The 26,341-nt window shown below is 44.7% G+C and overlaps 1 protein-coding gene across 5 annotated transcripts in view; it reads left to right on the top strand.

Moving 5' to 3' along the window:
• Window positions 1–26,341, top strand: part of LOC111150740 (dispatched RND transporter family member 1) — a 181,786-nt gene that overhangs the window by 134,700 nt on the left and 20,745 nt on the right. For all 5 annotated transcript variants that reach the window (XM_022508318.1, XM_022508316.1, XM_022508317.1 and 2 more), the window contains one exon: window positions 730–1,258. In XM_022508318.1, the coding sequence (XP_022364026.1) occupies window positions 747–1,258 (512 nt within the window). In that variant the 5' untranslated portion in view covers window positions 730–746. The remainder of the gene's footprint in view (window positions 1–729; window positions 1,259–26,341) is intronic.

The raw sequence follows: 26,341 nt of genomic DNA, 5'->3' as shown, positions 1-26,341 counted from the left end.
AAGCCTCTGCCTTTGGCTCAGGTCATGATCTCAGAGTCCTGGGATTGAGCCCCGCATCGGGCTCTCTGCTCAGCAGGGAACCTGTTTCCCCCCTCTCTCTGCCTGCCTCTCTGTCTGCTTGTGATCTCTGCCTGTCAAATAAATAAATAAAATCTTAAAAAAAAAAAGATTATTCAAAATAGGGGTGCCTGGGTGGCTCAATTGGTTAAGCATCTGCCTTCAGCTCAGGTCCTAGGATGGAGCCGTGCTTCTCCCTCTCCAAACTCCCCCTGCTTGTGTTCCCTCTCTCGCTGTGTCTCTCTCTGTCAAATAAATAAATAAAGATCTTTAGGGGAAAAAAAATATCCAGATTATTTTAAACTACACAACTCACTGCCCTCATGGTGGCCCTTCATTTTGTCCATTACTCCTGTGTCCTAACGCCCCACGCCTGGGTGAAGAGTCGAAGGGTGATGTTGGTGCTCTCTCTTTCCCTGTCTTCCCCTAAAATGCACTAAGACTTACTCCGTACTTCACACTGAGGACAAGGACAGGGAGAGAAGGGCCAAAAGCAGAGGTGGGGAGGCATGGGCGGGACGGTGGCTCTTCAGGTGCACGGGGCCACTGAGCCCCTTGCAGAGGTTGCTGCTTTCCCTGTGCTCTCGACTCCTCCCAGTATCTTTCCTGTCTTGTCTGCATCTTTGCCTGTCTGCCTGTCACTGGCTGATTTTATATCATTTTCTCTCTTAGGGCCAAGAAGTCAGAACATGGCGGTGAGCGATGGAAACAGTGATTTTGTGGGTCTGGGCAATGGCAGCGTGACAACCAGTGTTCCCACCCTCGGTGCCGTCCCACCCTGTGACGGGGACCTCGCCACCCAGCAGCTTGCAGCCAGAGAGGCCCTGAGAACTAAAGTGAGTCCGAACGGATGCCTGCAGGTCAATGGCACCGTGAAGTCCTCCTTTCTGCCCATGGACAGCCACCAAAGAGCGCCCGCCATGCTGTCCCCATGCTGCCACCCGTGCCCATTCCATCGGCCCCTGGCCGGCCAGAGCAGTCACCCAGAGGGCCGGCCCGAGGCTGGCCCAGCCACGCCTTCTGCTCTGGCCTCATGCTGCTTGCAGCCACACTCCGAGTATTCTGCACCTCTGTGCCCCGGCCATACGCCCGTCTACCAGGCTGCGTGCTGCCTGCGGCCCTCTCCGTCCTTCTGCCTGCACCACGCGTGGCCTGGCCGTTTTCCACACCAGCCTGGGCAGCCGCACGTGGCCAGCTTCAGGTAAGTGTGCACAGGTTCTGCTCACCTTTGTGCCCCACCACGTCTGCACAAATGCTCCTGCTTGTGTCAATTTCCCCAAAAGGAGGAGCCCGCAGGTGTCAGTGGGAGGAAACCAGAATGCACGTGAAATAATATGTCCCTGTCTCATCCGTTGATAGACCCTTGTGTGCCGCCTGCCTGCCTGCCTGTCAGTTCGTTGTCCTGGTGGCCTTGACTTACAACGTTCCATGAAGCTTTTACTGTCAGCAGCTGTTGTTACTACTTGTGGGGGACACATCTGTGACAAGGCTGCCTGAACAGGAGTCTTGGTGGTCAGCAACCTTTATGACAATGAAGCAGGTGCTTCCGCATGCTTCCAAGCGGCGCATCCACCAGCTCTGTTCGTGTGCTTTGGTTGACCATGTTGAGATCAGACCATCTCTCAAGGGGGGACCCTGTCAATCTGCAGCATAGGGCTCTGAAAACTACATTTTATGAAGTATTTTTGGGTCTGGTAGACGGAAAAGTGCTGGGCACACCTGTGTCGTGTCTGGCACCCGCCCTAGCCCAATGTATGCTTTCTGCTCTGTCTCTCTTCCACACGAACTGCAGGTGAGTGATGCTGGTATTTTCTGAAACACTGAGTGCTTTGTAAGACCAAGTATTAGTTCATGTTTGTTGGTAATGAGCTTTCAGTGAGCTGGGAAAGCACTCTCCTTTGCCAGTGAGGGGAGAGTTCACACCCAGGGAGATGCGCCAGTCTGACACGCTTAACTCCATCGGCATTGACCCTTGTGGTCCACACCTCGGCCCACTTGGAGCATTTCTTTCTGGGGTGACAGAGAATGTCTCCTCCGGCCGCCTCCTCCTCATTCCTGCTGTCTTCACCCCACACGGTCACCACTTTGAGCTCTGCTACCGCGTGCTGGTTTTGCCTGGAAAGCTCGTGCAAATGCGGTCATACAGTGGGTACACGTCAGCGTCCCACGGTTTCCACTGAGCATAGTGTTGGAAACACAACTCACTGCCACATAGTTTGCCTTTCTGTTGCTGAGTCACAATGCACTGTGTACCTGGGACAGGCTCGCTGTCACCTACAGAGTCAGTCAGACCTCCAGTTGGGAAGTATGTCCTGGGGAAGTCACGTACATATGGTGTGCTGACTGTAGCTAAGAACACAGGGCTGTGTGCTTGGAAGTGGCTGATAAAGGAGATCTTAAAAGCTCTCATGGCAAGAAAAAGCTTTTGTAACTATGAGTGGTGACAGATTTATTGTGGTGCTAATTTCACAACGTATACAAACATCAAATTATGTTGAAACTAATATAATCCTGTATGTCAATTATAGCTCCATAAAAAAAGGATCAGATCCAGAAAGAGGTTGAGGAGTAGATCCTTTTCACCTTTATCAGGTTTGGGTTGCTGTTGACATTATCTGGTTTCACTGTTTTAAAAAGAACACAGATGGATTCCTTTCTCACATTGAGATCCTTCATCCATTTTGAGTCTATTTTCGTGTGTGGTGTAAGGAAATGATCCAATTTCATTTTTGGAGAACACAGGCAGCAACCTCTTCGACCTCAGCTGCAGCAACATCTTCCTAGGAACATCGCCAAAGGCAAGGGAAGCAAGGGCAAAAATGAACTATTGGGATTTTATCAAGATCAAAAGCTTTTGCACAGCAAAGGAAACAGTTAACAAAACCAAAAGACAACTGACAGAATGGGAGAAGATATTTGCAAACGACATATCAGATAAAGGGCTAGTGTCCAAAATCTATAAAGAACTTAGCAAACTCAACACCCAAAGAACAAATAATCCAATCAAGAAATGGGCAGAGGACATGAACAGACATTTCTGCAAAGAAGACATCCAGATGGCCAACAGACCCATGAGAAAGTGCTCCACATCACTCGGCATCAGGGAAATACAAATCAAAACCACAATGAGATATCACCTCACACCAGTCAGAATGGCTAAAATTAACAAGTCAGGAAATGACAGATGCTGGCGAGGATGTGGAGAAAGGGGAACCCTCCTACACTGTTGGTGGGAATGCAAGCTGGTGCAACCACTCTGGAAAACAGCATGGAGGTTCCTCAGAATGTTGAAAATAGAACTACCCTATGACCCAGCAATTGCACTGCTGGGTATTTACCCTAAAGATACAAACATAGTGACCCGAAGGGGCACGTGCACCTGAATGTTTATAGCAGCAATGTCTACAATAGCCAAACTATGGACTAATAGCCAAACTAGATGTCCATCAACAGACGAATGGATAAAGAAGACGTGGTATATATACACAATGGAATACTATGCAGCCATCAAAAGAAATGAAATCTTGCCATTTGCAACGACGTGGATGGAACTAGAGGGTATCATGCTTAGCGAAATAAGTCAATCGGAGAAAGACAACTATCATATGATCTCCCTGATATGAGGGAGAGGAGATGCAACATGGGGGGTTAAGGGGGTAGGAGAAGAGTAAATGAAACAAGATGGGATTGGGAGGGAGACAAACCATAAGTGACCCTTAATCTCACAAAACAAACTGAGGGTTGATGGGGGGAGGGGGGTTGGGGGGGTGGGATTATGGACATTGGGGAGGGTATGTGCTATGGTGAGTGCTGTGAAGTGTGTAAACCTGGCGATTCACAGACCTGTACCCCTGGGGATAAAAATATATTATATGTTTATAAAAATAAAATTTAAAAAAAAAAAAAAAAGAACACAGAGGGAGATGGGGAATGACAATGGGTCTTGGGGGACCGTCCTCTGCAGTGTGTTCTTGCAGTTTCTAAATACATTTTCCAAGTCAGGGGCGAGAGTCTTTTAGTCACAGAACTACGGGAAGGATGGGCCAAAGCTATTTCTCCGAAGGCTTGTCCTGATAGCGTTGTGCTATGTAACCAGCTCTAGGCTCCTTCTACGTTGAATTAAACTGTGCAAGTGTGGGGCACCTGGGTGGCTCAGTGGGTTAAAGCCTCTGCCTTCGGCTCAGGTCATGATCCCAGGGTCCTGGGATCGAGCCCCACATCAGGCTCTCTGCTCCGCGGGGAGCCTGCTTTCTTCCCTCTCTCTCTGCCTGCCACTCTGCCTACTTGTGATCTCTCTCTGTCAAGTAAATAAATAAAATCTTTAAAAAAAAAAAAAAACTGTGGAAGTGTTTGACTTTGAAATTATATGGTCACTGATATTGACACTTTAGAATCATCAGTTATATGGTTGCAGGATGTGAGGGGAGACAGATACCTCTATATTTTGAGGCTGATCCCACCTTTAAAAAACTTCAGAAAATATTAAACCTATGGGCAGGTAACCCATTCTTTTAATACACAGGCAGAACTTTACCATAGCGTTTCTGCACGTATTCTTAAAGGGATGAGAGTCCTGTGTTCATACGGCTTTAAATAGGACGGCATGGGGGTGGCTCAGTCAGTTCAGTGGGTGACTCCTGGTTTCAGCTCAGGTCATGATCTCGTGAGAGGTCATGAGATCGAGCCCCACATCAGGCTCCATGCTGGGTATGGAGTTTAAGATGCTCTTTCTCTCTCTCCCTCTGCTCGCCTGTTCTCCCTCTCTCAAATAATAGATTAATAAAATCTTTAATAAAAAATAAAATAAATAAATAGAATAGCATTAAAAAACAGATAAAAATGTCATATTTGTCTATCAAGAAAAGTTGGCGGAAAAAGTGGAATATTCCTTGAGAAATTTTTCCTATCCAGAATGTTTCTCAAGAATTTGAGCCTTTGATCAACTCCATGTAACAGATGGAATCTTCTACAGATATCTGTACAGGAGTGTCTCTTCGCAGTTGTGTCTATCGCATACTTCACTTAGGATGTGTCCTTATGAGCTGTAAGTGACATACAGGATTATATTAGTTTCAACATTTACTTATTTATACAATCAACAGTATTTTCTGAGTGCATGCTGGGCATCGCAAATGTAATTGTGAACAGGATGAGACTGTGAGGTGGCGGGAAGGGAGAGAGAAAAGCCAGCCACAGGTACGAAATCATGAGGCGTGGTGCACAGAAGGGGCTCGCAGGCTGCAGGCCAACGCTAGTCACCCATGGGGACAGGAACAGTTTGTGCAATGACGTGTCTCTGTGCCCGCGCCACAGATAGGCCTACCTGACTGGTGTTTGGGTTTGTTTTGGGGTTTTTAGTTTTATTTTATAAAACACCTAAGCCATAGAGAATGTTTTAAAGGGTCAATCAAGTTGGAACTGTAATTTTATCCTGGTCCATGTGTACTGCTCTCTTTCCTTACCATCCATAAAGTCATAGGTTCTGTCTCATCCCTTCTTGGCTCTTTATGTTCCAGCACATTGCTCTAAAAGATCCATTACATCAATCACCTGTGTGTGCTTTTTTTGTTTTGTAACCTTATCTGTCAATCTGTTGATGGATAAAATGGAGGTCAGTGTGAGAATCATGGTAATACCCTATTTTAATTCCATTTATCACCAAAAATGAAGCAGTTTACCTAGGTATCATTTTAAAGCTTCCAATTTTTCGTTTCTAGATTCCCATCTTCATACCCACAGTCTGGCCATTAATTACCAGGTCTAACTGAGAACACTGAGGAATCCAAAAGGCTTAAAGTAATGTCTCCCTACCAAGAGACAAGGCACACACCCCTCTGGCCTTCTGAATCACCTGGGGAGTTAAACATTAAATAAGTGCTATAATAATGATGTTTCCTTTGCAGTAGAAAAAAATAACTCTAGGCAATCAGAGGAGGGAAGGAGCCCTGTGGGTTGATGAGGTGAGAGGCCTTCTGACTGACAGGAGAGGGTTTGGAGGTTGGGGTGGTTTGGGGAGCAGGGGAGGAGCATGGAAGGAGGGGGAGGGAGGGGACATAGCATGGAAGAGGGAGAGGGGAGGAGAGTGGGGATGGAGCATGGGAGAGAAGAGGGGCAGAGCATGGGAGGGGATAGGGGCGGAGCATGGACATCCTGGGGAGGAGGAGGGGAGCGCATGCAGACTGATTGTGTAAGGATGAGTAGAGTGAGCAGGATGGCGGGAGTGGACGGTTGTGCATGCCAGAATGTGTGTGTGTGTATGTGTGTGTGTGTGTGCGCGCGCGCGCGCACACGCATGTGGCAGCATGAGAGTGGGCCCTGCTAGAGTATCCTGAGCCCAGTTTGGTCCTCTGGAGATCTGGAAAGTGCCCTCTGGAGTTTTGGGGTCCTCTTACTGCCATTTGAAGATGAAAGGGTAATAGTATTATACAACAGGATTAGCAAGGAATTCTGCATCCAGAAATAGCAGATTCCCAGTGCAAGCTCTGAGCTGTTTTCAATTGAGGCAGAGGATGCCATGAATGATGCTTGGCAAGGCCCAAACTCGTTATCATGGCAGGGATGATGTGAGTTCTGGGTGCCCAGCAAGCACACTTCTACTTCCCTGAAGGCAGTCTCGCAGGCAGATGGTCACTCTGAGTATGCCCCACTGCCAGAGGCTCAAGAGCTGTGCTGCTGAGCAGGCTTGGCATGGAGGAGCCCATGAAAGGGGCTGACAGCGGGACACAACCTTGTCCCCGCCCCAAACATTGTGCCCTATGCCATTTGTAGCGTGTGTCACTTTCTCCTGTTGTCCTTCTGGATTCTTCCAGCGTCTGGCTCACTTGCTCAGAGGTGTTCTGTTTGCTCTCCCCTAGGACACTACTTGCTTTCAGCTCTTCTTAAAAAAGGTAGGAAGTGATAATTCTTGTTTTATGTTAGGGGAGAATCTACTTCCTGAAATCTGATTTCTTGGTGTATAGTATATCATAACACCCCGGGCCAGATGACAGCTCTGAGCATTGTTTCTCAAACTGCCTTCCTGTGATGCTCGTGCTCTGCAATGATCCACCCTTTTCCCCTTTCCCGAGCCCTGGCGATTGAGTTATTTCTCTTTAGCTGGGACATTTGAAACAAAAATCACAGTGAACACTTCACTAGCATTGTGGCATGAACCTAGCGCTGATGCTGATCCCAGTGTCTGTGATTTGCCCTAATCACTAGACTCAAACCAAATGGCTTTTCTAAGATGCTGGTGCGATGAGTGGACAAACTGCAGGTTAGTGCTTCACTTGCTCAGCAAGTAGTCAATGAGTACTTACGTACCTGGTGTCAGGTGCTGGAAGCAGAGGTACAGACCACGTGGTCCTCCCCTTCAGAGGTGCGGGGGTGGTGTGGTTGGAGTGAGAGCTGGGTCTGGGCCTGGATGGACTCTAGGTAGGTGCTCACAGTGGTTCCCGAGGTCCAGAAGTGAAACAGCGGCGCTCTTCATCCATATATTAATTCAGAAGGAGAACCAGATCATAGTTGCATAAATTCTTCCCTCCTGTTTTCCTCTCTTACTAAGAGCAACATAATCATGAGCCTTTACTTACAGATGGTGGGACTGCTGGGCAGGCGTGTTGGAGGATGTGGTGGTCCCACTGCGTGCTTTAGATGCTCGCTGCTCACCGGGTCCAGTGAACTTCAGAATTCAGTTCTAAGTCTCCTGGGTGCCGTTCACCTGTGCCAGGGGCTTCCATACTGGACATGTGCGTTCTGCTAGGGTGTTTCCCTGGGCAAGGCTCTCTTTTCTCTTGGAGCAACTGAGGTTCCTTCTGACCTCTGCGGCAGCAAGTGGAGCTCCGGCGAGGTAGAGTGACAGCCGTATTTGACAGGGAATGATATCTTTTTTTTTTTTTTTTTGTCAACATGATTCTGGTTAATTGGGGTTTGACTGCTTATGTTTTGCTTGCTGTATCATAGGAAAATGTCCAAAGATAAAATCCCTTTTCTTCAAAAATCTAAAGGACTAAAGCCTCCCAACTATAAAACATTGTAGTGGATTGGTACCCTCTAGCGGCCCCAGTTACACCCACAAAAGCCGTTGCCATGTTACTTAGATGAACCTGAAGGCAAAGCTCTCTGCATATTTCATTTGTCGATGGCAGGTCTACAATACAGTGTCAGACAGAGCTTTTCTGGGAGACACAGACATCCTGGGAGGCACCACGGCCACTACTTTACAACTCGCCTTTTACTCTTCCAGCTCTTTCTCCCCTGCTCCCTGTGCCAGGTGAGGGGTGCGCACGCGGCTTCGCACACACACGCCCGCCTGAGTCCTGGCCAGGCCACTTGCTGTCTTCATGTCTCGGGCAAGCATTCGTTTCTCCTGGCCTTCCCTTCTGTCTCTGCAAAGGTGGGAGTGACCATTCTCTTCTGGTGTGTTCCTTTCTGTTTCTTCTCTTTCTCCTAGCTGCTGCTCTTCACTCCATTAGTCTTGTTTCAGAAATCAAGCTATGGCTGACTCCTGGCTGAAATAAACACATGATGTATTGCTTTTCACTCTTGTCCCCACCGACCCTAGCCCCCAGAAGAACAACTGTAGCAGACGGTCCCTGACTCACCATCTGGATGAGGAGAGGATTGTGGAGAATAAGTGGGACTCCCTGCGCAGGGGACCCAGAGCTGCTGTGCTAATGTTAATATGTCATCTGATTATGGGATTAATTTTAGAAGTCTGGTAAGATTGACTCTTGAGTTCATTGAAACTGAGGTTTATTTTTAAATTCCTTAAAGTAGTCAAAATTAACTTTTAAAACAGGATAATATTTGTAAAATCTAAAAATGTTCCAAGCTTGCTTGCCAAAGTCGGTCCGTCTGGCAGGCGGATGGTGAAGGCCTGTTTTATGGAAAGACTTCTCTTAGAGACTAATGTGGATAAAGGAACGGATTTCAGAGGGGGCTGTGAAATGCTCATTTCAGAATTTGGACCTTGGTCGTCTTCTGCTTTCATAGTACATGTCAGCAAACAATGCCCTCTTTCTTTCATAAAACTAATTAATTTTTTGGAATGAGGCAAACATGTTCTTTCTTCACCTCCTTTCCGTGTCAGTGAGAGTTGTTTTAGTAGGTACTAGAGACTGAAGAGGAAAAAAAAAAGAAATGGTTTAAATTTTCTCTTTTTCTTTTGGCTAAAAAAGTAGTTTAAAGAAACTTAAGAAATTCAACCAACAGTAAACCCAAGTGAAAGGATCGGGTACATCTCTTCAGGAAGACCCAATCGTTTGCACCCTATTTCCAAAGAGAGCACCCTATTTCCAAACTGAAGTGGATGGCTAGCTGTCACTTAAAAGAATTTATATACCTTAATGTTTATTAGGAGAATTTTGATTGCTATGCTATTTTATATTCTTTTCAACAAATTAACTCCATAAAAATACATCTCTTTTTTTTTTTTTTTTTTTTTTTTTTTTTTTTTAAAGAAAAAACAGGTTTTTTTGCTTGTTGGTTGGTATTTTGGGTATAAACTGTGCCTGCAGCATAGCTGGAACTCAGTGAATATTTTTGTTTGTTTGTTTTTTTGTTTGTTTTTAAAGATTTTATTTATTTATTTGAGAGAGAGACAGAGAGAACATGAGCAAGGAAAAGGTCACAGGGAGAAGCAGACTCCCCATGGAGCTGGGAGCCCGATGTGGGACTTGATCCCGGGACTCCGGGATCATGACCTGAGCCCAAGGCAGCTGTCCAACCAACTGAGCCACCCAGGCGTCCCTCAGTGAATATTTGTTGAGTGAATGTTCACAAAACAGTAATTCTTGGAAGATCTTATGTAATGAAAAATTCACAGAGTTTAAACTTTTTAAGGAAAGCTCATGAAGTTAGACTGGTCACTGGCATCAGGGACCATAATGGTCTCAGAGGGTAGACATGGAGCAAACGCAGCTGCTGTCTGAGCACAGACACAATCTAGAGAGTCATGTGAGTCCCAGAGAGGGATTCAGGGCCTTTCCTAAACCTGGCCCACAGGAGCAGGAGGCCTGGAGGGGATGGGCATGGGGAGACAGCAGGAGCAGGAGGTCTGGAGGGGATGAGAGTGGGGGCCTGGGGGCAGCAGAAGCAGGAGGTCTGGAGGGGGTGAGAGTGAGGGCGTGGGGGTAGGTGGCAGGAGCAGGAGGCCTAAAGGGGATGGGAGTGGGAGTGTGGAGTGGGGGCATGGAGGGCGGTGGCATGTGGCCTCGTTCTGGAAAAGGACCCAGAGGAGGGGTGACAGCATGTTGTGCTTGGTATGTAACATGGGATCCTTGAAGCACAGCGTGCTGAGATGGTCCAAGGAGGCTGCTCCCCAAGCTGCACTTGCCCAGTGTTATGTAAGCATCATGAAGAACTTAGTAAGGACTCGCACACAGCAGCTGTAGCTGTAGCTATACCTTTGATTCACTGACCTTCCCCTGGGCCCTCAGAACCAGGTTTTGGTACTACTGTGTGTCTCCAGGGCCCAGCATGGGGCCTGGCATTTAGTAAACACTCAAATTAATTGTTCAACAGGCTAATAAATAATCGAGCATCCATCAAGTCCTTCTTGTGCAGAGCTTATTTTGATGATGTGATAATTTGATAATGAAAATCAGGAACCAGTGGTCTAATGAGGTAGGATATTTGCCCAGATGTGGGGGAAGACTCCACAGGTTCTGTTTCCCTAAAAACACTCTTTTATTACTGTTGTTTGAGTCTATTTGGGGGATATATCTCCTTCTGTTCTTTAAATCTCCCTGCAAATGCACTGACTTCTGACTTTAAAAAAAAAAAAAAAAAAAAATTGAGGATGCCTGGGTGGCTCAGTTGGTTGAGTGTCCAGCTCTTAGTTTCAGCTCAGGTCATGATCTCAGGGTCCCGAGATCCAGCCCTGCACTGGTCTCCATGCTCAATGCGGAGCTGGCTTGAGATCCTCTCTCTCCCTCTACCCCACCCTCTGCTCTCTCTCCCTTTCTCTCTCTCTCTCAAATGAATAAATAAAATCTTAAAAAAAAAAAGTCACAGACTCGTTCATAAGGAGGAAAAGGAAGACATGTGGAGACGAGGCCCTCACACACTCCTAAGCTGCCATCTTACCTGGCTCTGGATCCCCTTTGAGAAAGTCAGGTGGGGCCTGGAATCTTTACTCCAAGAGTTGGCCAGGAATAACCTTTCTGTTTGCTCAGCCCCAGCCCCCTCCAGGATATTTGCAGGTCCCGCGAGAGTGACTTTATAAAAGTGGTGGATGAACCATAAATTCCCGAATTCTTTGTTCATATGTATTTTATGAATTTAGAAAGCAGACTCAAAGGAGAAGTTGTAGGACGAGATGTGATACCATGTTCTACATGGATTTGCGAATTAAGTGGTTTGAATCGTTACCGAGTAGTTTGAGATTCAAGCATGATGCTTTCTACTGGAATGTGAGCAGTTTACTGCTTCTAAGCACTGCTCTGGGTATCTAGTAAGAAGCACATTCATTCCGTCAGACCCTATTTCTGTGTCTGTGGTCACCTGGGCCTGCCCACCTCCCCTTCCTGAGACACTGCTTTCATTATGCCTCTCGGCCCTGGCTCGGGGATCCTGCACGGTTTCCCCCAACTCCTTGACCTGGCATTGGAGTCAGGGAGGGAGTGTGTTTGCTGGAGGAAGGAAGGGCGGTAGTTCAGGGAAAAGTCCGTAACCCTGAACAGGAACAGGGTAACAGATCTCAGTGAGTAAGATGACTGTAACAGATTTTCTTTCTGCCATTCATCAGTTTAAATGGAATTCTGATTAACTGTAGACTGGGTCTTTGTTTCCATTTACACATAATTAAGACTAAGGTAACTTTGGGGGCCCCAGCCAACACTAAATATTCTGGGTCTTTATTTTTTAGGTATTAGCCTAGGAGTTTTTAGTTGTCAGCCTTTGACCACCTTATTGACCACCAGAAAATAAAATTATTTCATTGTAAAGCAATTCCTAGGAGACATGCATTTAGGTGTATTATCCGATTATTAAAATGCCCCCCCCCCACACACAGAATTAAACCCAACATTGAGCACCACATTGTACTGATTTTTTTTCTGACTTTACTTTCTTACCTCACCTTCTTCTCCCAAAGCACATTCTACTCGAGCAGCGTTTGTGTCTGGTGAGTATTTTGGCTTGAGGATTTTAGATTTCGTTCCAGCATTCCTTGTTCTTAAGTCAGTTAAGTTTAATAAGATTTTGCTGGCTTTCTTTGAGCTTTTCTTGGATCTCTTGTTAATGATTATTATTCACATCATACTAAAGAAAAGTATATGCTGTCCTCTTATTTAGTATGTTTGGTGTAGGGCTCACAGCAATCGTCTGGCGTGCAAAGGCTCACATTTAAGGGCAAGTGCTTTATAATTTAGTGTAATGTTAACTGTAATGCATGAGGCTGTTTGCTTTATGGGCTCCAACTAAACCAAGTAGATGTAACTTCATGGGCTGAGGAAGAATGCTTTCTCTTAACCAAAGCCACTTTTCAGCCATTTAAAACTATTCTTAATGAACTGATTGTGCCTTTTTTTCACTATTCTAATGTCTTTAAACAGTTTCCTTGTGAAAACATAAGGCATTCTTGGATTCCTCTTTTAGGGTGTGCATTGCATGGGACCAGAGTCATGTGGTATTTCAACCTTTGGTTACTGCCTCTCCTCTTTCTTCCGTCTAAGTGGCAGAGACAAAATGTGTTTGAAAATGAATTTCCCACGCCCCGCTTCCTTCACCTTTCAGGGAGCAGCCAGCTGGAGAGCTGCCTTTTAACTAGCGCTCTCTAAAGAGGAGATAATTAACTAATAATAGTAGAGGAAGGGACATCCTTCCCCATCTTCCCCCAGTTTTGGATAACACAATTCCTTTCTTGTTTATTGAAATCACTGGGGACAAAATAGCATCATTTCTTGCTTGCTTCTTAGGACCAGACTCTACTAATAAGAACTTTCTTTTTAACTTAAATTAGTGCTCAAGCTGTTTCATGCAAGTAGGATTTGTCCCAGCTGAGGGGCTTTGAGTCTGAGCAGAACAGACAGAGAATCACGTATAGTATGCACAAACATACTTTTGGAACGTCGCATAGAAATGCCTCCACAGGTCACCAGGCCCAGTTACTAATGGAGGCCACTGTTCTTGCTCTTCCCTCCATATCCCCACTGGAGAGACGTCTTTAAGTGTCAGGCATTCCTCTTCTGCCAGTTTTGATTAAGTTGCTATAGGGATTTTTAAATATGTTCAAAATGCACGTTTCTATCATTGTGTCTGCTGAATCTTTATTACATCTCTGCAAAATTTTTATTGTCTCCAGGAGGGAAACTGCAAATTATTTAATAGCACAGTTGGAGGTAGGATTTTCTCAGCTGAACAGTAGCCACTAAATGTTTACCTGGGCTTTCAAGTGCATAGAAGTGAAAGACAGCAAAGGGGACTCAGCAGAAGGATCGCCCATAACCAGACATTGTAGCAGTTTGGTCATTTTGAAAAACATGCTTTATTTTCTCCCATAGACTGGCATTTCCCATCAGTCATAAAGAAAATATAAGACTTGTGTGTTATAAGTGTAGACATTCATTACTGAAGGTAGAAATGGTCATAATCAGGAGTCTAAATGTATCTTAGGTATAAATTCAACATGGTTTGAAATAGGATTTTAGTGTCACATAGTTTAGAAGTTATTTTATTTTTCATTGGTTAAAATAACCAACCTAAGACATTCTGCCTAAAAATCATGATTTAAAGAAAAGCAGTTCTTTATCAGTGTGAATCAAGTCTGTGAAACACAGAGCATACTCACATGGATTTTAGGTGTGCCACCAAGGTGTGAAGATGGGAAGGGATGAAGGCGATCGTCAAGAGTCGTGTTTCCCCTTCTCTCACCTGCGGATATAGGCTTTGTGTGGAAATACAATCAACAAATTCATCACCTCCCTGAATATGTCTGGTCATGTGCACGATTAAGACTAGTTTTCCATCAACATTGCATTTAAGATTATATAACATTTGAATTATTTTTATTCTGCAATCCCATGACTATGTCCTTTCCATAATGTCATCACAAAATTACCTTTCTAAGAATTTTAATAGTAAGGCTTATCACTACTAAAAATAATCCAAAGTATTCTGGTATAATGAATAGCAGTCTTAAGTAAACACATGAATGAGTAAAATTCTTTCAAAATTATGAGATGGGACTTGATTGTGCATTGTACCTGTGTCTTTGGCAAAGAAAATAGATTTCGGTGGCAGATAGTCTCAAATTTTTAACAATATTAATGGTTTCGTCGAACCCTTCCCATATACCAGACCTTGTACTATGTTCTACACATGCTCTCTGATTTAATCCTGGAAACAGCCCAAGGAGTTCAGAGCTGTTGCTTCTGTCCAGTGCTAAATTAGACCATGAAGTGCCATTTCAGAGAGAGTGTGGGGCTCGGGATGAGTCTCTGACTGCGAGGTGTCTTAGTGTCCACAGAAGTTCACGAGTCAGGACTGCCATGACATAAGCACCGCATGGGCTCACCTCCAGGGTCACTGATCACATCCAGATGATGGGCTCTGGCTGCAGGAGGAGTTCCAGGCCGGGACACAGTGGCAGCTCCTCACATTCCTCTCACACAGACCGGAGGGAGAGTCCACCTCATTTCCCCGCTGTCTGTGTCCTATCCATGCTGCACTCAAACACAGTGGTGGTGGAAATGCCAGTGGTAATGAGTCTATCTTGCAGCTTTTAAGGATAACATGCCCTTTATGGAGGAGCTGTCCGGACAGGACCGGCTGCTTCAGATGTCGGCTTGCCCCCAACGCCCCTGAGGGTTTGGGGGAACTGTGTCCTCACCATTGCAAGCCCCTGAGCACACTTCCTGGTGCACCTCCCTCTCCAGTTTACACCAGCAGGGCTTAGCCTCAGCCACTGGATGCGGACGGCTCACCAGCTGCTTAGGAGAACAGCCAAGGTATTTGCCACCAGCCGCACGGAGTCCTGGGTCTGAATCCTACCCTCCCACGTGCCGACTGTGCAAATCTGGGTGGTTATTTATCCTTCCTGTGTCCCAGTTCCTCATCTATAAAATCTCCACCTACTTTCCAGAATTGTTTTCAGAATTAAGTGTTTTCCTATGTCAAGTGCTTAGGACATCGTGTTTGACATGTAGTGAAGTTTTGGACATTTGACTGTTGCTGTCTCTAATATGTAATTAGACTTCATGCCTGTCCTCTGTATGACCTGCGGGCTGACTGTCCCCCTCCCCCTTTCCTGGTGATACCCAGACTGGTGACACCCATCTCCTTTCTTCTCCTGAGTTCTGTGGTTCACAGCCCCCACTGATGACCCGTCCGTACACAGTTTTCTCTCAGTAGCCCCAGAGTGCTTCTGCTCTTCCTGAGTGCTGTGACTGTCCTGCCCGTGTGCTGCTCACCGAGCCGCTTTTTCCTCTACCCATACCTTTTCATTGTGGTTTTCCTACCCCCTCTTGTCTGTTAAAGATTTCAGATCCCCAGAGTGCTGGAGTGGTTCAATTGATGAAGTGTCTGTCCTCAGCTTAGGTCATGACCCAGGGACCCAGGATCAAGTCCTGCATCAGTCTCCCTGCTCAGTGGGGACTCTGCTTCTTCTGCCTCTGTGCCCCCACCCCCGATGGCTTGTACTCTCTGTTTCTGTCTGACAAATAAATAAATAAAATCTTTAAAAAAAAAAATTTCAAATCCCCATTTCCTGCCCATATCTATCATATGATTGATGTCTCTGTATTCACAGTCGCATGTAGGACATCTTCCTTCAAATATTCTGCCAAAGTATCAGAGGAGAGTGCTTTGAAACCCTTAAATGGAAGCCTGGGTACCTTTGTTAATTAGACACAAGTAAGCATAGCTTATTGTAACTAGATACCATTGACTTGGGCAAGATCATGAATTTTGGAAGAAACTAAAATGTGAGGAAACAGAACAATATGGATTTTTTAAAATAACCTACTCAGAAGTAGCATAAATGGCAGAAAACTGAACCAAGAGTAGCCTTGATGAATGAGGTTGTGTTGCTCATCAGAGGCAAAGGGCCAGTGGACGCTCATCTGTGAGCCACCCACTGAAACGTTACTAGGGCTTCACCTTTACATATTTTCCTACGTTTGAGCGAAGCTGAATTTTATTCCAAGTTTGACCTGAAACTTTTCTCTTCAGCTGTCTTAAAAAAAGGCAGTCCTTGAGGCAAAACTCAGAGTGTGGTGAGGGAAGCCTGAACGTTGCTTACCTGTGGGGGCAGAGTATGGCGATTGGTTGGCAGGAGCACCGGTGAGCTTTTTGGCCTGCTGGGGGGGTCTTGTATCCCAACCTGAGTGGGAGACGCACGGACATGAACATGCGTGAAAATCCATCAGGTCCAACACTTATTTATACTTTGTGCCTCTTACCGACAAGCCAGGCGAAATAGGAATGATATAAGGCCTTTGAAGAACTAAAATGTCCTTTCCTCATTTTGGAAGACAGGGAGGGTATTCCATTCATTCTTCTCTTCCTGGTTATGCAGCGGGAGGAGTTAAGAGGCAGGAGGAAGGCGTGGGGTGCTTTCCTCCAGGACTTTGTCATCCTCCCAGCTCCGCCCTCCCCCCCCCCCCCCCCCCCCCCCCCCGCCCCAGCCCCAACTCATCCCCTTGCTGTTTGTGTGGATAAATGTTTTCCGGGATTTGAAGAGAGCACACCACATGCTCCACAGCTGCATTTTTATTCAGAAGCTGAAGGGTAGAGCCTTTTGTGACACGATCACATTCTTCCCCAGTTTGCTTTCCTACTAGCATCTCTGTCGGCTGCCCATCTTCCCATCGTGGTGCTTGAGAGTAGAAACTATTTTCTGCCTTTTCCTCCTCAACAAGTGCCTAGTGAATTGGAACTTCTAGGGTGGAGAAGAGATGGCAAAAGGAATGATTCAGTAATAAGGAGACAATAAAGAGCCATCCATGTGGAGACAGTAACACATCTTTTCCATCCATCTGTCGAAGGCCTTATGATAGAACTAAGCCAAGGTTATAAAAAGATTGCAATTTTCCATATGGAAGAGCCAGATTTAGGGCCAGGAGGAAGGAACAGAGAGGGTGTTTCTAACATTTCTGACATGAGAGAGTCTACATGTGTAAGCCTTTTCTTCCAAAATACCTCATTCTATGACAGAAGTCAGGTTCGGGGAAACGTACTGCTCTCAGTTGACTTAGAATGGAAAGTACGTTTACTTTGTGAGAAATTGCTTCATATTAGGAAAGCATCTGGGAGTCTGCTATAATTCTCCCTCTGGGGCTCATGCCGTTGTCCTGTTAGGAAGTGGTTCTGAGTGAGCTGAGGGCTTCCGAAATCTCCTTCAGGACCTTAGTTCTAGGCTTTAACGTAGGATGCACACATCACTGGAGAACTACAGTCCTCTCGTTACCCCTGCTGTTCTCTCCCTCCCCAGAGTCACTGTGAAGTCACGGATGCAGCAGTAACACTGTAAACCCATTAGTTCTCTAAAGGGAGTAGGATTTCCTAAGTTCACTCTGTCCCAGCTCTTGCCTGTCCTGAAGCCAAAATAACAAAAACAGTGCGATTCTGTGAAAACCATGGAATCTGTGGACCCACCAGGATAGATGAGACAGACCTTGGTATACATAAAACCTCAGTAAAGTAAAACCTCTTGATGACTCTGTGGGCTTCTGACTTCCACCCAGCTCCCAGTCTCAAATGGAACCTAACATTTGCTGCTGCTTCTGACAAAAGCCTGGAGGAGGTGGGAGGTGATTTCCTGTCCCAGTGTCCCCAGATCTTGCTAAGGTGAGCGCCAGCTCACCGAGAGATTCTTCACCACTAGCATAGGCTATGAAGGCCGTCAGTCAGGAGCCACAGCTATTACCACTGACGGTGAACCCATGTGAACAGGTGCACAGATGTGCCCAGTGGGTCTCGGGGCCTCAGCAGCTGCTCCATGATCAGCTTGCTGTCATCACGTGTTTTATGAAAATGAACATTTAGACCCTCGTTTCCCCCAAAAGCAGAGCTTTGCAGAAGATGACAGCCAAAGCATCATGAAGTAATAGGGCTGGCCTCAGTTACTGAGGGGAAATTGGGAAGAACACAGACATCTGGGTCAAAGGTCACTCTTCAATGGTAAAAGTAGTTCCCAAAATTACAAAGGAAAGTTGCAACTATGGAAATTTTAAGATGTGTGTCCAAAGATCATGTTAAAAACAGACCAGACAGCAAGTAGGAAAAATAGTTGCCATAACTGTGATGTTTCCCAGCTGTTACCAGGTTCCCATACATGAGTAGGAGAGATGCGTGTGCGCACATGTGAACACACAATCACGTGGACATGCCAAAGAGAGGAGTGTGTGATTACCGCTGTGTGTATATGTTAAATAAATCATCATAACTGCAATAGTACACTATATGGCTACAGAATGTTTTGTTTTCAGGAAGTTTTAATTCCTTAGGAAAAGCTCATAATCTGAGGTGATGACATGTTATATATCCAATTGTGCCCTAACTGTGCGTGTTCAACGTGTAGATTTAGGCACAAAGGAGAACATATTGAAAGGAAATAGATAGAAAAGAATATAGAGGTTAGATCTTTGTAGTGAAAGTGTCGATGATTGCTTTTCCTGCATGATTTTCTGCATTTTCAGGCTTTAAAAACATGAGTATGTTCATTTTACAATTGGAAAACAAAACCAACATTAAAACAGAAAATATATCTCCCCTCAAAGCTTTGCCCTTCCTTTGAAGGTTGAAGTTCTAGGGCGCCTGGGTGTCTCAGTCAGTTAAACATCTGCCTTTGGCTCGGGTCATGGTCTCAGGTTTCTAGGGATTGAGTCCCACACTGGGCTCCCTGCTCAGCAGGGAGTCTGCTTCTCCCTCTGCCTCTACCTGTCCCCTGTTTGTGTATGCTTGCTCGTTCTCTCAAATAAATAAAATAAAATCTTTTAAAAAAATAGTTAAAGCTCCTATTTTAGAATGGACAAAACTTACTAAGTGAAAAAGCCCATCAAAGCTAATTTGTTTAAATTTTTAAAAATGAATATTTTATGCTGCCTTTCTGTAATAGTGGGTGGGAGACTCAAGTGAGGGACTTATGGAAAGCCTGAGTGCTCTTACATGTCAGCTGCGCTCTGGGGACACCACTGCCCTTGAGCGTCTGGGGTCCCTGCAGTCTCCCTGTGACACTCGCCCATTCAGGCATGTGCTGCTGACCTCATGGTTTGCACCTGCATACTCATCTGAAGCCAAAACGTGGGGAGCCCTCTTACCAAGCCCTTTTTAGCACCTTTTTCATTAGACCATCGATTTAGCAGTTTACAAAGCATTTCTCTCACTTGCTGTTCACATAAAGAGTCAGCATTATTTTTCAAAACATTTTAAGACACAAGTTCTTCCCTCTCTTGTGGAAGATCGTTTCCATTGATTATTCACATGAAGATTTCAGCCTAGAACTCTAATTGGAGGCGCCTGGCTTTCCTGCTCTTGTCGGATGGCTTGGTGTTCAGATACCCAGTGATCTGAAAGATCTAAAGCTCCACAGAATACAGCAGAATTTCAAAGCAGGAGAGGACCTTAGAAACGATAGAATTCAGCTCTGTTTATTGTACAGAAGAAGAGGCTGAAGTCGGAGAGCTTCGGGCCCTCACTTAGCCCCCTGTTAGTCACAGGCTTCCTGACCTGTCATCATGATCTTCTTGTTACGTTGTCCTCAGGATACACGTCCAGACTCTGTTCTGTGGTGTTTGGGTGTCATTGGCATAGAGTCTGCACCACGCTGAGCCGAACACAGCGGCCCAGAAGTTTCCGCCTCACTGCCGTGGTGCTTCTCACTGTGGCCTGAGAACAGGTGGGCCCTGCCATGCTGGGCTCTTCTTCATGTTCCCTCAGAAAATTCCCATTTGTTCTCGTCAGATTCCTTTCAGCTTAGTTGATTTTTTTAACCTTGGGCTTCCGGCTGGGAAGGAGTCTCTTCTCTATCCTTATTATTTTTACAAAAGCTGACCTTGTGTGGGTTTTGCTTTGGTCTTTATTGGATCTTTTGGCAGTGGAGTTATGTAAATTTAGTTTCTAAGCTACAGGATAAATGTGAGCAAATGTAGTTAAGAAAATTTCGTTTCTCTATATACTGGTGTTCTTAAAAGCATAACAAAAGAATTTCTGTGGATGGTGAGCACTGGCCTGTCTTCCTGGCCTGCACAATGAAGATGTCACAACAGCTGCGAGGTATTGCTTTCACTGTCGCAATTCATTTTGATACAGTAGATTTTTATTATTTTTGTAACTCCCCCTCAAAGGTTTTTTTGTTTTGTTTTGTTTTTTAAGTAGCAGATGTGACTTTCAACCTTCCATACTCAAACTTGTATGATAAAGAGTAATTTTGTAGAGGCAATGTAATCCCAAATATGTGGGAAATGAATTTTAAGAAAGGTGAATGATGTGTCTTGTAATCTTGAGCTCAAATAATTGTTTTCGCGATGAGCCAAATATGGACAAGTCAAACCCAAAACTGGGGACCAGGAGAACTTGGAGGAGAAGGTGACCAACAGGTTAGTGAAGGATGTTTGTGTTTCTGCTATGGTCTGTCTCACCAAGGAGGGCCCTGTCCTCATGGAAAACCAGCGACTTCGACTTAAATTCAGATGTCCCTTCACGGAGGTCGTGATTAACATACATGCTCTTATTTAATATAATTTGTATAGTTTGTGGTGCAAATGCAAAAATGGTTTTACTTTTTTATAGATAAGATCCATAGAATTTTGAAAGTGACAAGTGTTTCTGTGTCTTAATGAGAGCGATTCAATGTATTTGTTGAATCAGGTTTAATGTCAGTCTCAAACATGTGCTTACAAAACTGTGCCTTCAACCTCCAGACCAGACTTTCGGACAATCTCTCCATCCAAATCGTCACTAACTTCTCTTCCATGGGCCCTATTGCTATTTTTAGTTCATTCTATAAAGATGTTCAATGTCGTTTTAGGCATTTCTGATTGTAGGTCATCATAAAGGAGTATTAAACACCACCGAGTATGGAAGTGTGTTCTAAGGTGCTTAGGATGGATCAACCTGCTTTATTCAGCATTTCACCAGAATGTTTTCTGGTCATACCATATATATTTGTGAAAATACATACTAAGAATTTTTATTCCCATATTCATTAGATTCTTCACTAAAGGAAGCTAGAAGTTATTCTGTTTCTTTCTCCCATTGCTGTGCTCCTGGACCACACACTAGCTCCGAGCCGGGGCTCCCTGAGTCTTCAGTGCTTCTCCTTGGGATTCACCCTGTACTCCGGCTCCAGATCATTCATCCTAAAATAGAGTTTTCAGCCCCACAGCAGCCCTTGCCTCATTAGGCTGCCCCCGAACTGTCACTGTGACTCAGCTCCTTCTGCTTGGGAAGGTCCTGCATGATGTGTGAAGTTTGCTTTCCGTCTGCCTCCTGTCACCTCTCTGAGCCCAGCCTGCCCCCCAAGACCTCACTCACATTCTGTTTCTCGCGTCCAGTTCAGCGCTGTTCTCTGGATTACTCTGTCCTCACCTTATCTCCCTGTTCTCTGTCCACTCCATGTTTGCCCTATACCTTTAAGTTCTGCTTCTTTTCTTGTATTATTCTCTAGCTATTTTTGTCTGGATGTCATATCTTCCTGGCAACTCTCCAAGGCAGTCGCCCTGGCTGGGACTGTGTAGGTCCTACCCCAAGTCTATTGAAGCCCATCCCTGGTGAGGAGCATGGGACCCTGGTCTCATTAAGCCTCCAAGGGATTCATTCCGGTGACGATCAGATTACTTGTCACTTAAACCATGCAGTAAGTGTTTGAACTGAGCAGAACTACCAACTTCATATTAAATGGATTTTAAGTTCTTTGAAAATTATGATCTGTGTGTAGTGTTACCTCTTTTCATCTAGTTTGTAGTTAGTCAGGATTCTGTATCAGTGAGAGAAATTTTCAAATAAAATATTTCAGTCACACATACCTAAATGAACAGGTTCCCAATTTCTCTTTATAAAAATTCTTTCACTTCTGTTTAATTATACAACCAATTCACGAATATATTCTCATGAATTCAAAAATGCAAAGTAGAACTCATCCTTGATTCTTTCCTCCAGGGTAAAGAGGGATATTGATTCGCCGAGTTCCCCTCCAAATTTTTTTAATACATTTACATATTTAGGGGACCGAGCCTGTGTGGCTCAGTTGGTTGAGCATCACACTCTTGGTTGTGATCTGAGGTCATGATCTCAGGCTTGCGAGATGGAGTCCTGTGTCAAGCTCTGCGCTCAGCACAGAGTCTGCTTGAGATTCTCCCTCCCTCTGCCCCTCCCCACTCTCTCTCTGAAAGAAAGAAAATCTTTTTAAAAAAAGACAATTTCCTCATACTCAAGCATTTAATATGTACTGAATGTCTTTGTTAATATTTATAAAGTGCTTGGTGTTTGTGAGATCCTCTTTAAACAGCAGTCCTCCACTGCCGGCCCTTTCGTCTGCCCACATGGTTCATTTTGTGCTTCGTGTGGTAGCTGGAGCTCCTTGGTAGTAACAACTCCAGATGCAAAATGACCCACATGGAGTGGACGTCTGTAAGCATTCTGGAAGTGCATCACCCCAGCACACCCAGCTCGGGTACATGAATGTCCAGGGTGCTTGTTTCATCTTCTCGAAGCACCCGAGGGTCCCTGAGATGATCTGTGCAAACACTGGAGGACAAAGAATGCTTTTGCTTTTGTTGGAAATCTTTCAAGAACACTCATCAGGGTGTGGATTCTTTACTTTAAGGTACTTTCTTCCTCACATACCAGTGCTGAACTGAAAAGTTACTATTTGCAAACTGCCCTCTTTTACAAAAAGGCAATATGGTGCAATCCAGTGGGACAATTGAGACAAAAACGTGCTACTTTAGGCACTTTCTTACTTAAATTTGACTACAGCCACGAAGCAGAAAGTATATTTCCTTCAAAGCATTTTCACTCTTCAGAAGTATACAAAGCTATATCAGTGTTAACCAGACTTAGGATCATTGTGCAGTGAATCCAAATATTAATCATTAGGTTGTACTCCTGAAACTAATATTGTATGTTAGTTATACGTCAGTTTTTTCAAAAAAAAAAAGGAATGGAACAGAATGGAGAACCCAGAAGTAAGCCCAGGCTTAAATGGTTAATTAGCCTTTGACAACAGAAACAAGAATATCTGATGGGGAAAAGACAGTCTCTTCAACAAATGGTGTTGGAAAAACTGGACAGCTGCATGAGGAAGAATGAAACTGGACCACTTTCTGACACCATACGCAAAGATAAACTCAAAATGGATTACAGACCTAAATGTGAGACCTGAAACCATAAAAATCCTAAAAGAAACCATTAGCAGGAAACTCTTTGGCATCAGCATTAGCAACATTTTTCTAGATATGTCTCCCGAGGCAAGGGAAATAAAAGCAAAAGTAAACTATTAGCATTATACCAAAGTAAAAAGCTTTTGCCTTTTTAGCTTTGCCTTTTAGCTTTGCCAGCAAAGGAAACCATCAACAAAATGATAAGGCCATCTACTAAACAGGAGAAGATATTCACAAATGGTATATCTAATACCATTAGGGCTTAATATCCATTTTAATTATTAATAATTAATGGATATTAATACCCATTAATATCTATTAAGCTTAATAAGGGCTTAATATCCAAAATGTATGAAGAACTTACACAACTCAATACCAAGAAAATCCCAAATAATTCAGTTAAAAAATGGGACAGAGGACCTGAATAGACCTTTTTCCAAAGAAGACATCCAAATGGCCAACATGAGAAGATGCTCAACATCACTGGTCATCAAGGCAATATCAATCAAAACTACAGTGAGTGATCACCTCTCACCTGTCAGGTTGGCTAAAATCAACAACACAAGGAACACCAGTTGCTGGCCAGGATGCAGAGAAAGGGGAGCCATCGTGCACTGTTGGTGGGAATGCAAACTGGCGCAGCCGCTGTGGGAAACAGTATGGAGGTTCCTCAGAAAGTTCAAAATAGAGCTCCCCTATGATCCAGTAATGGCACTGCTGGGTATTTATCCAAAGCAAATGAAAACACTGATTTGGAAGAAACATGCATACCATGTTTATCACAGCATTATCTACAGCAGCCAGGATACAGAAGAGCCCAAGTGTCCATCACGTGATGAATGAATAAAGAAGATGTGGTAGTGGGGCTCCTGGCTGGCTCAGTCAGTAGGACATATGACTCTTAAGACTCTTGACCTCAGGGTTCTCAGTTCAAGCCCCACATTGGGTGTAGAGATTACTCAAAAAAATAAATACTGCAGTTTTAAAAAATAATTTAAAAAAGAAAATGCGGTTGGCATGCGTGCGCGTGCACACACACACACACACACACACACACACACACTGGAATATTACATAGCTATAAAAAAGGGTGAAATCTTTCCATTTGTAACAACATGGATGGACCAGAGGGTATTATACTAAATGACATAAGTCAGACAGAGAAAGGCAATTATCATATGATTTCACGCATATGTGGAGTCTAAAACACAAAACAAACAAGAGCAGAAACAGAGCTGGTTGCAGAGGGAAGGAAGGAGAGGGATGGATGATGGGGAGAGGGAGGTCCGGCTTCCAGGAATGGGATGAATAAGTCCCAGGAGGGACGGCACAGCACAGGAACACAGTCAGTGCTGTTGTCATAGTGAAGAGTAGTGACAGATGGTAGCCACACTCATGTGACTGCGGCGTAACGCACACACTTGTCACGTCACCATGTCACGTGCCTGACACTAACATCACAGCCTGTGTCAGCTACACTTTAACTTAAAAAATAAATAAGAAAAAGTATAAAGAAATAATGCAGTTTTCCCCCATGGCTTTGATGTTCCCAACTGCTAAAAAGAATGACTTAGAATTTGTGAAGCCCGACACTGTCTCTTTGTAAGTTGTGATATTAATTCTGGAACTTTGTCAACAGGAGCAATCTAGATGGGTGGGTGGCAGGTTTATGGTTTCCTAATCTCCTTTTCCTCACCCTGCAATCTCTACTCTATCCCCAGACATTGTTACAAGAGAGAAAACACAAGGGAAACAAACACCATTTATAGCTTTTCCACATTTTTTCTTTCTTGTTAACTTTCCTCTCATACTTCTTTTTTTCTATTGCCTTTTTAAAGACTTCCCTTGCCTCTCTATCTGCCTCAGCCCCATCATGGAGATAACCCCACTCCGTACCTCCGTGCTCCCTTCCTGAGGACTTTGCAGGCTCCTTAGTTGTGCCCTTGACCGAGCGATGTGCACACAGCACAGTTCACTGCCATCAGGGTCCTGGAGCCACAGTCCCCAACTGTTATTGTTCTCAGGTGTGAGGTGCCCAGCAGCTTACTCCTAATTGCCAGGACCTGACTGACAGAGTTACAAAGTGGTTTCTTATGCAGATTGGAGCTTTGCCTATAATGATGTTTTTGTCACCTACTCATGTACAAAAATGCATTCTGGAACTGGTCCTCTGGGAATGGCGCACAACCCAATCTCATCCCTGGGACTCTGTCACCGAGCAAATGCCGTCTGCTTTGGGTTTTTTTATCCCATTAATAGAGGCTAAAACCTAACCAAAGAACAGGCAGGTATTCCCACCTGAGATTATTTATTTTTGTTTGGTTTTGGCTGTGAATTTACATGGTATTAAAGGTGAATGAATTCTGGAGGTTAGATTTGCTTGTTTTTAGAATTGTTATTTAACAACACAAGACTGAGGTTAGATGAAACTCATCCTGCAGGTTGTATTAGGTAGAAATTAAAAGCAAATTGGAAGGATTTTACAGATGGAGGAAGACAGCGTCTAGTGGATGGAAGTGCAGGGAATGCCTTGCTGGCCTCCTCTTCAGGTGCCCTGTAGTGAGAGGTGGCCAAGGAATCATCACCGATGGCGAAATCAGATGGGTCTCATGTCTGCCTGTTGTCATATCATTTCACACATCCATTTTTTGTGTCAAAGGGATTTCATGTGTTCCCACGAGGTATCTTGGTGGTAACCCGTTTTCCTTATACAACAGATCTGACCATCTCTACTTCCCTAAATATGACACAGAATGAAGTCTTTATTCAAGCAGAAAGAATGTGAGGAGTCTGTGGGTGTTTCTGCCTCTAAGTAAACTAGTCATAGATCCATGAATTTATCTGTTAAAAGAAGAAGTTAGGGGACGCCTGGGTGGCTCAGTTGGTTAAGCAGCTGCCTTCGGCTCAGGTCATGATCCCAGCGTCCTGGGATCGAATCCCGCATCGGGCTCCTTGCTCGGCAGGGAGCCTGCTTCTCCCTC

This window comes from Enhydra lutris, unplaced genomic scaffold, assembly GCF_002288905.1.
Source record: "Enhydra lutris kenyoni isolate GAN:26980312 unplaced genomic scaffold, ASM228890v2 scaffoldscaffold24, whole genome shotgun sequence".
NCBI lineage: Eukaryota > Metazoa > Chordata > Mammalia > Carnivora > Mustelidae > Enhydra > Enhydra lutris.
The sequence above is the reverse complement of the archived record's forward strand: the minus strand, read 5'-3'. Positions and strand labels throughout refer to the sequence as shown.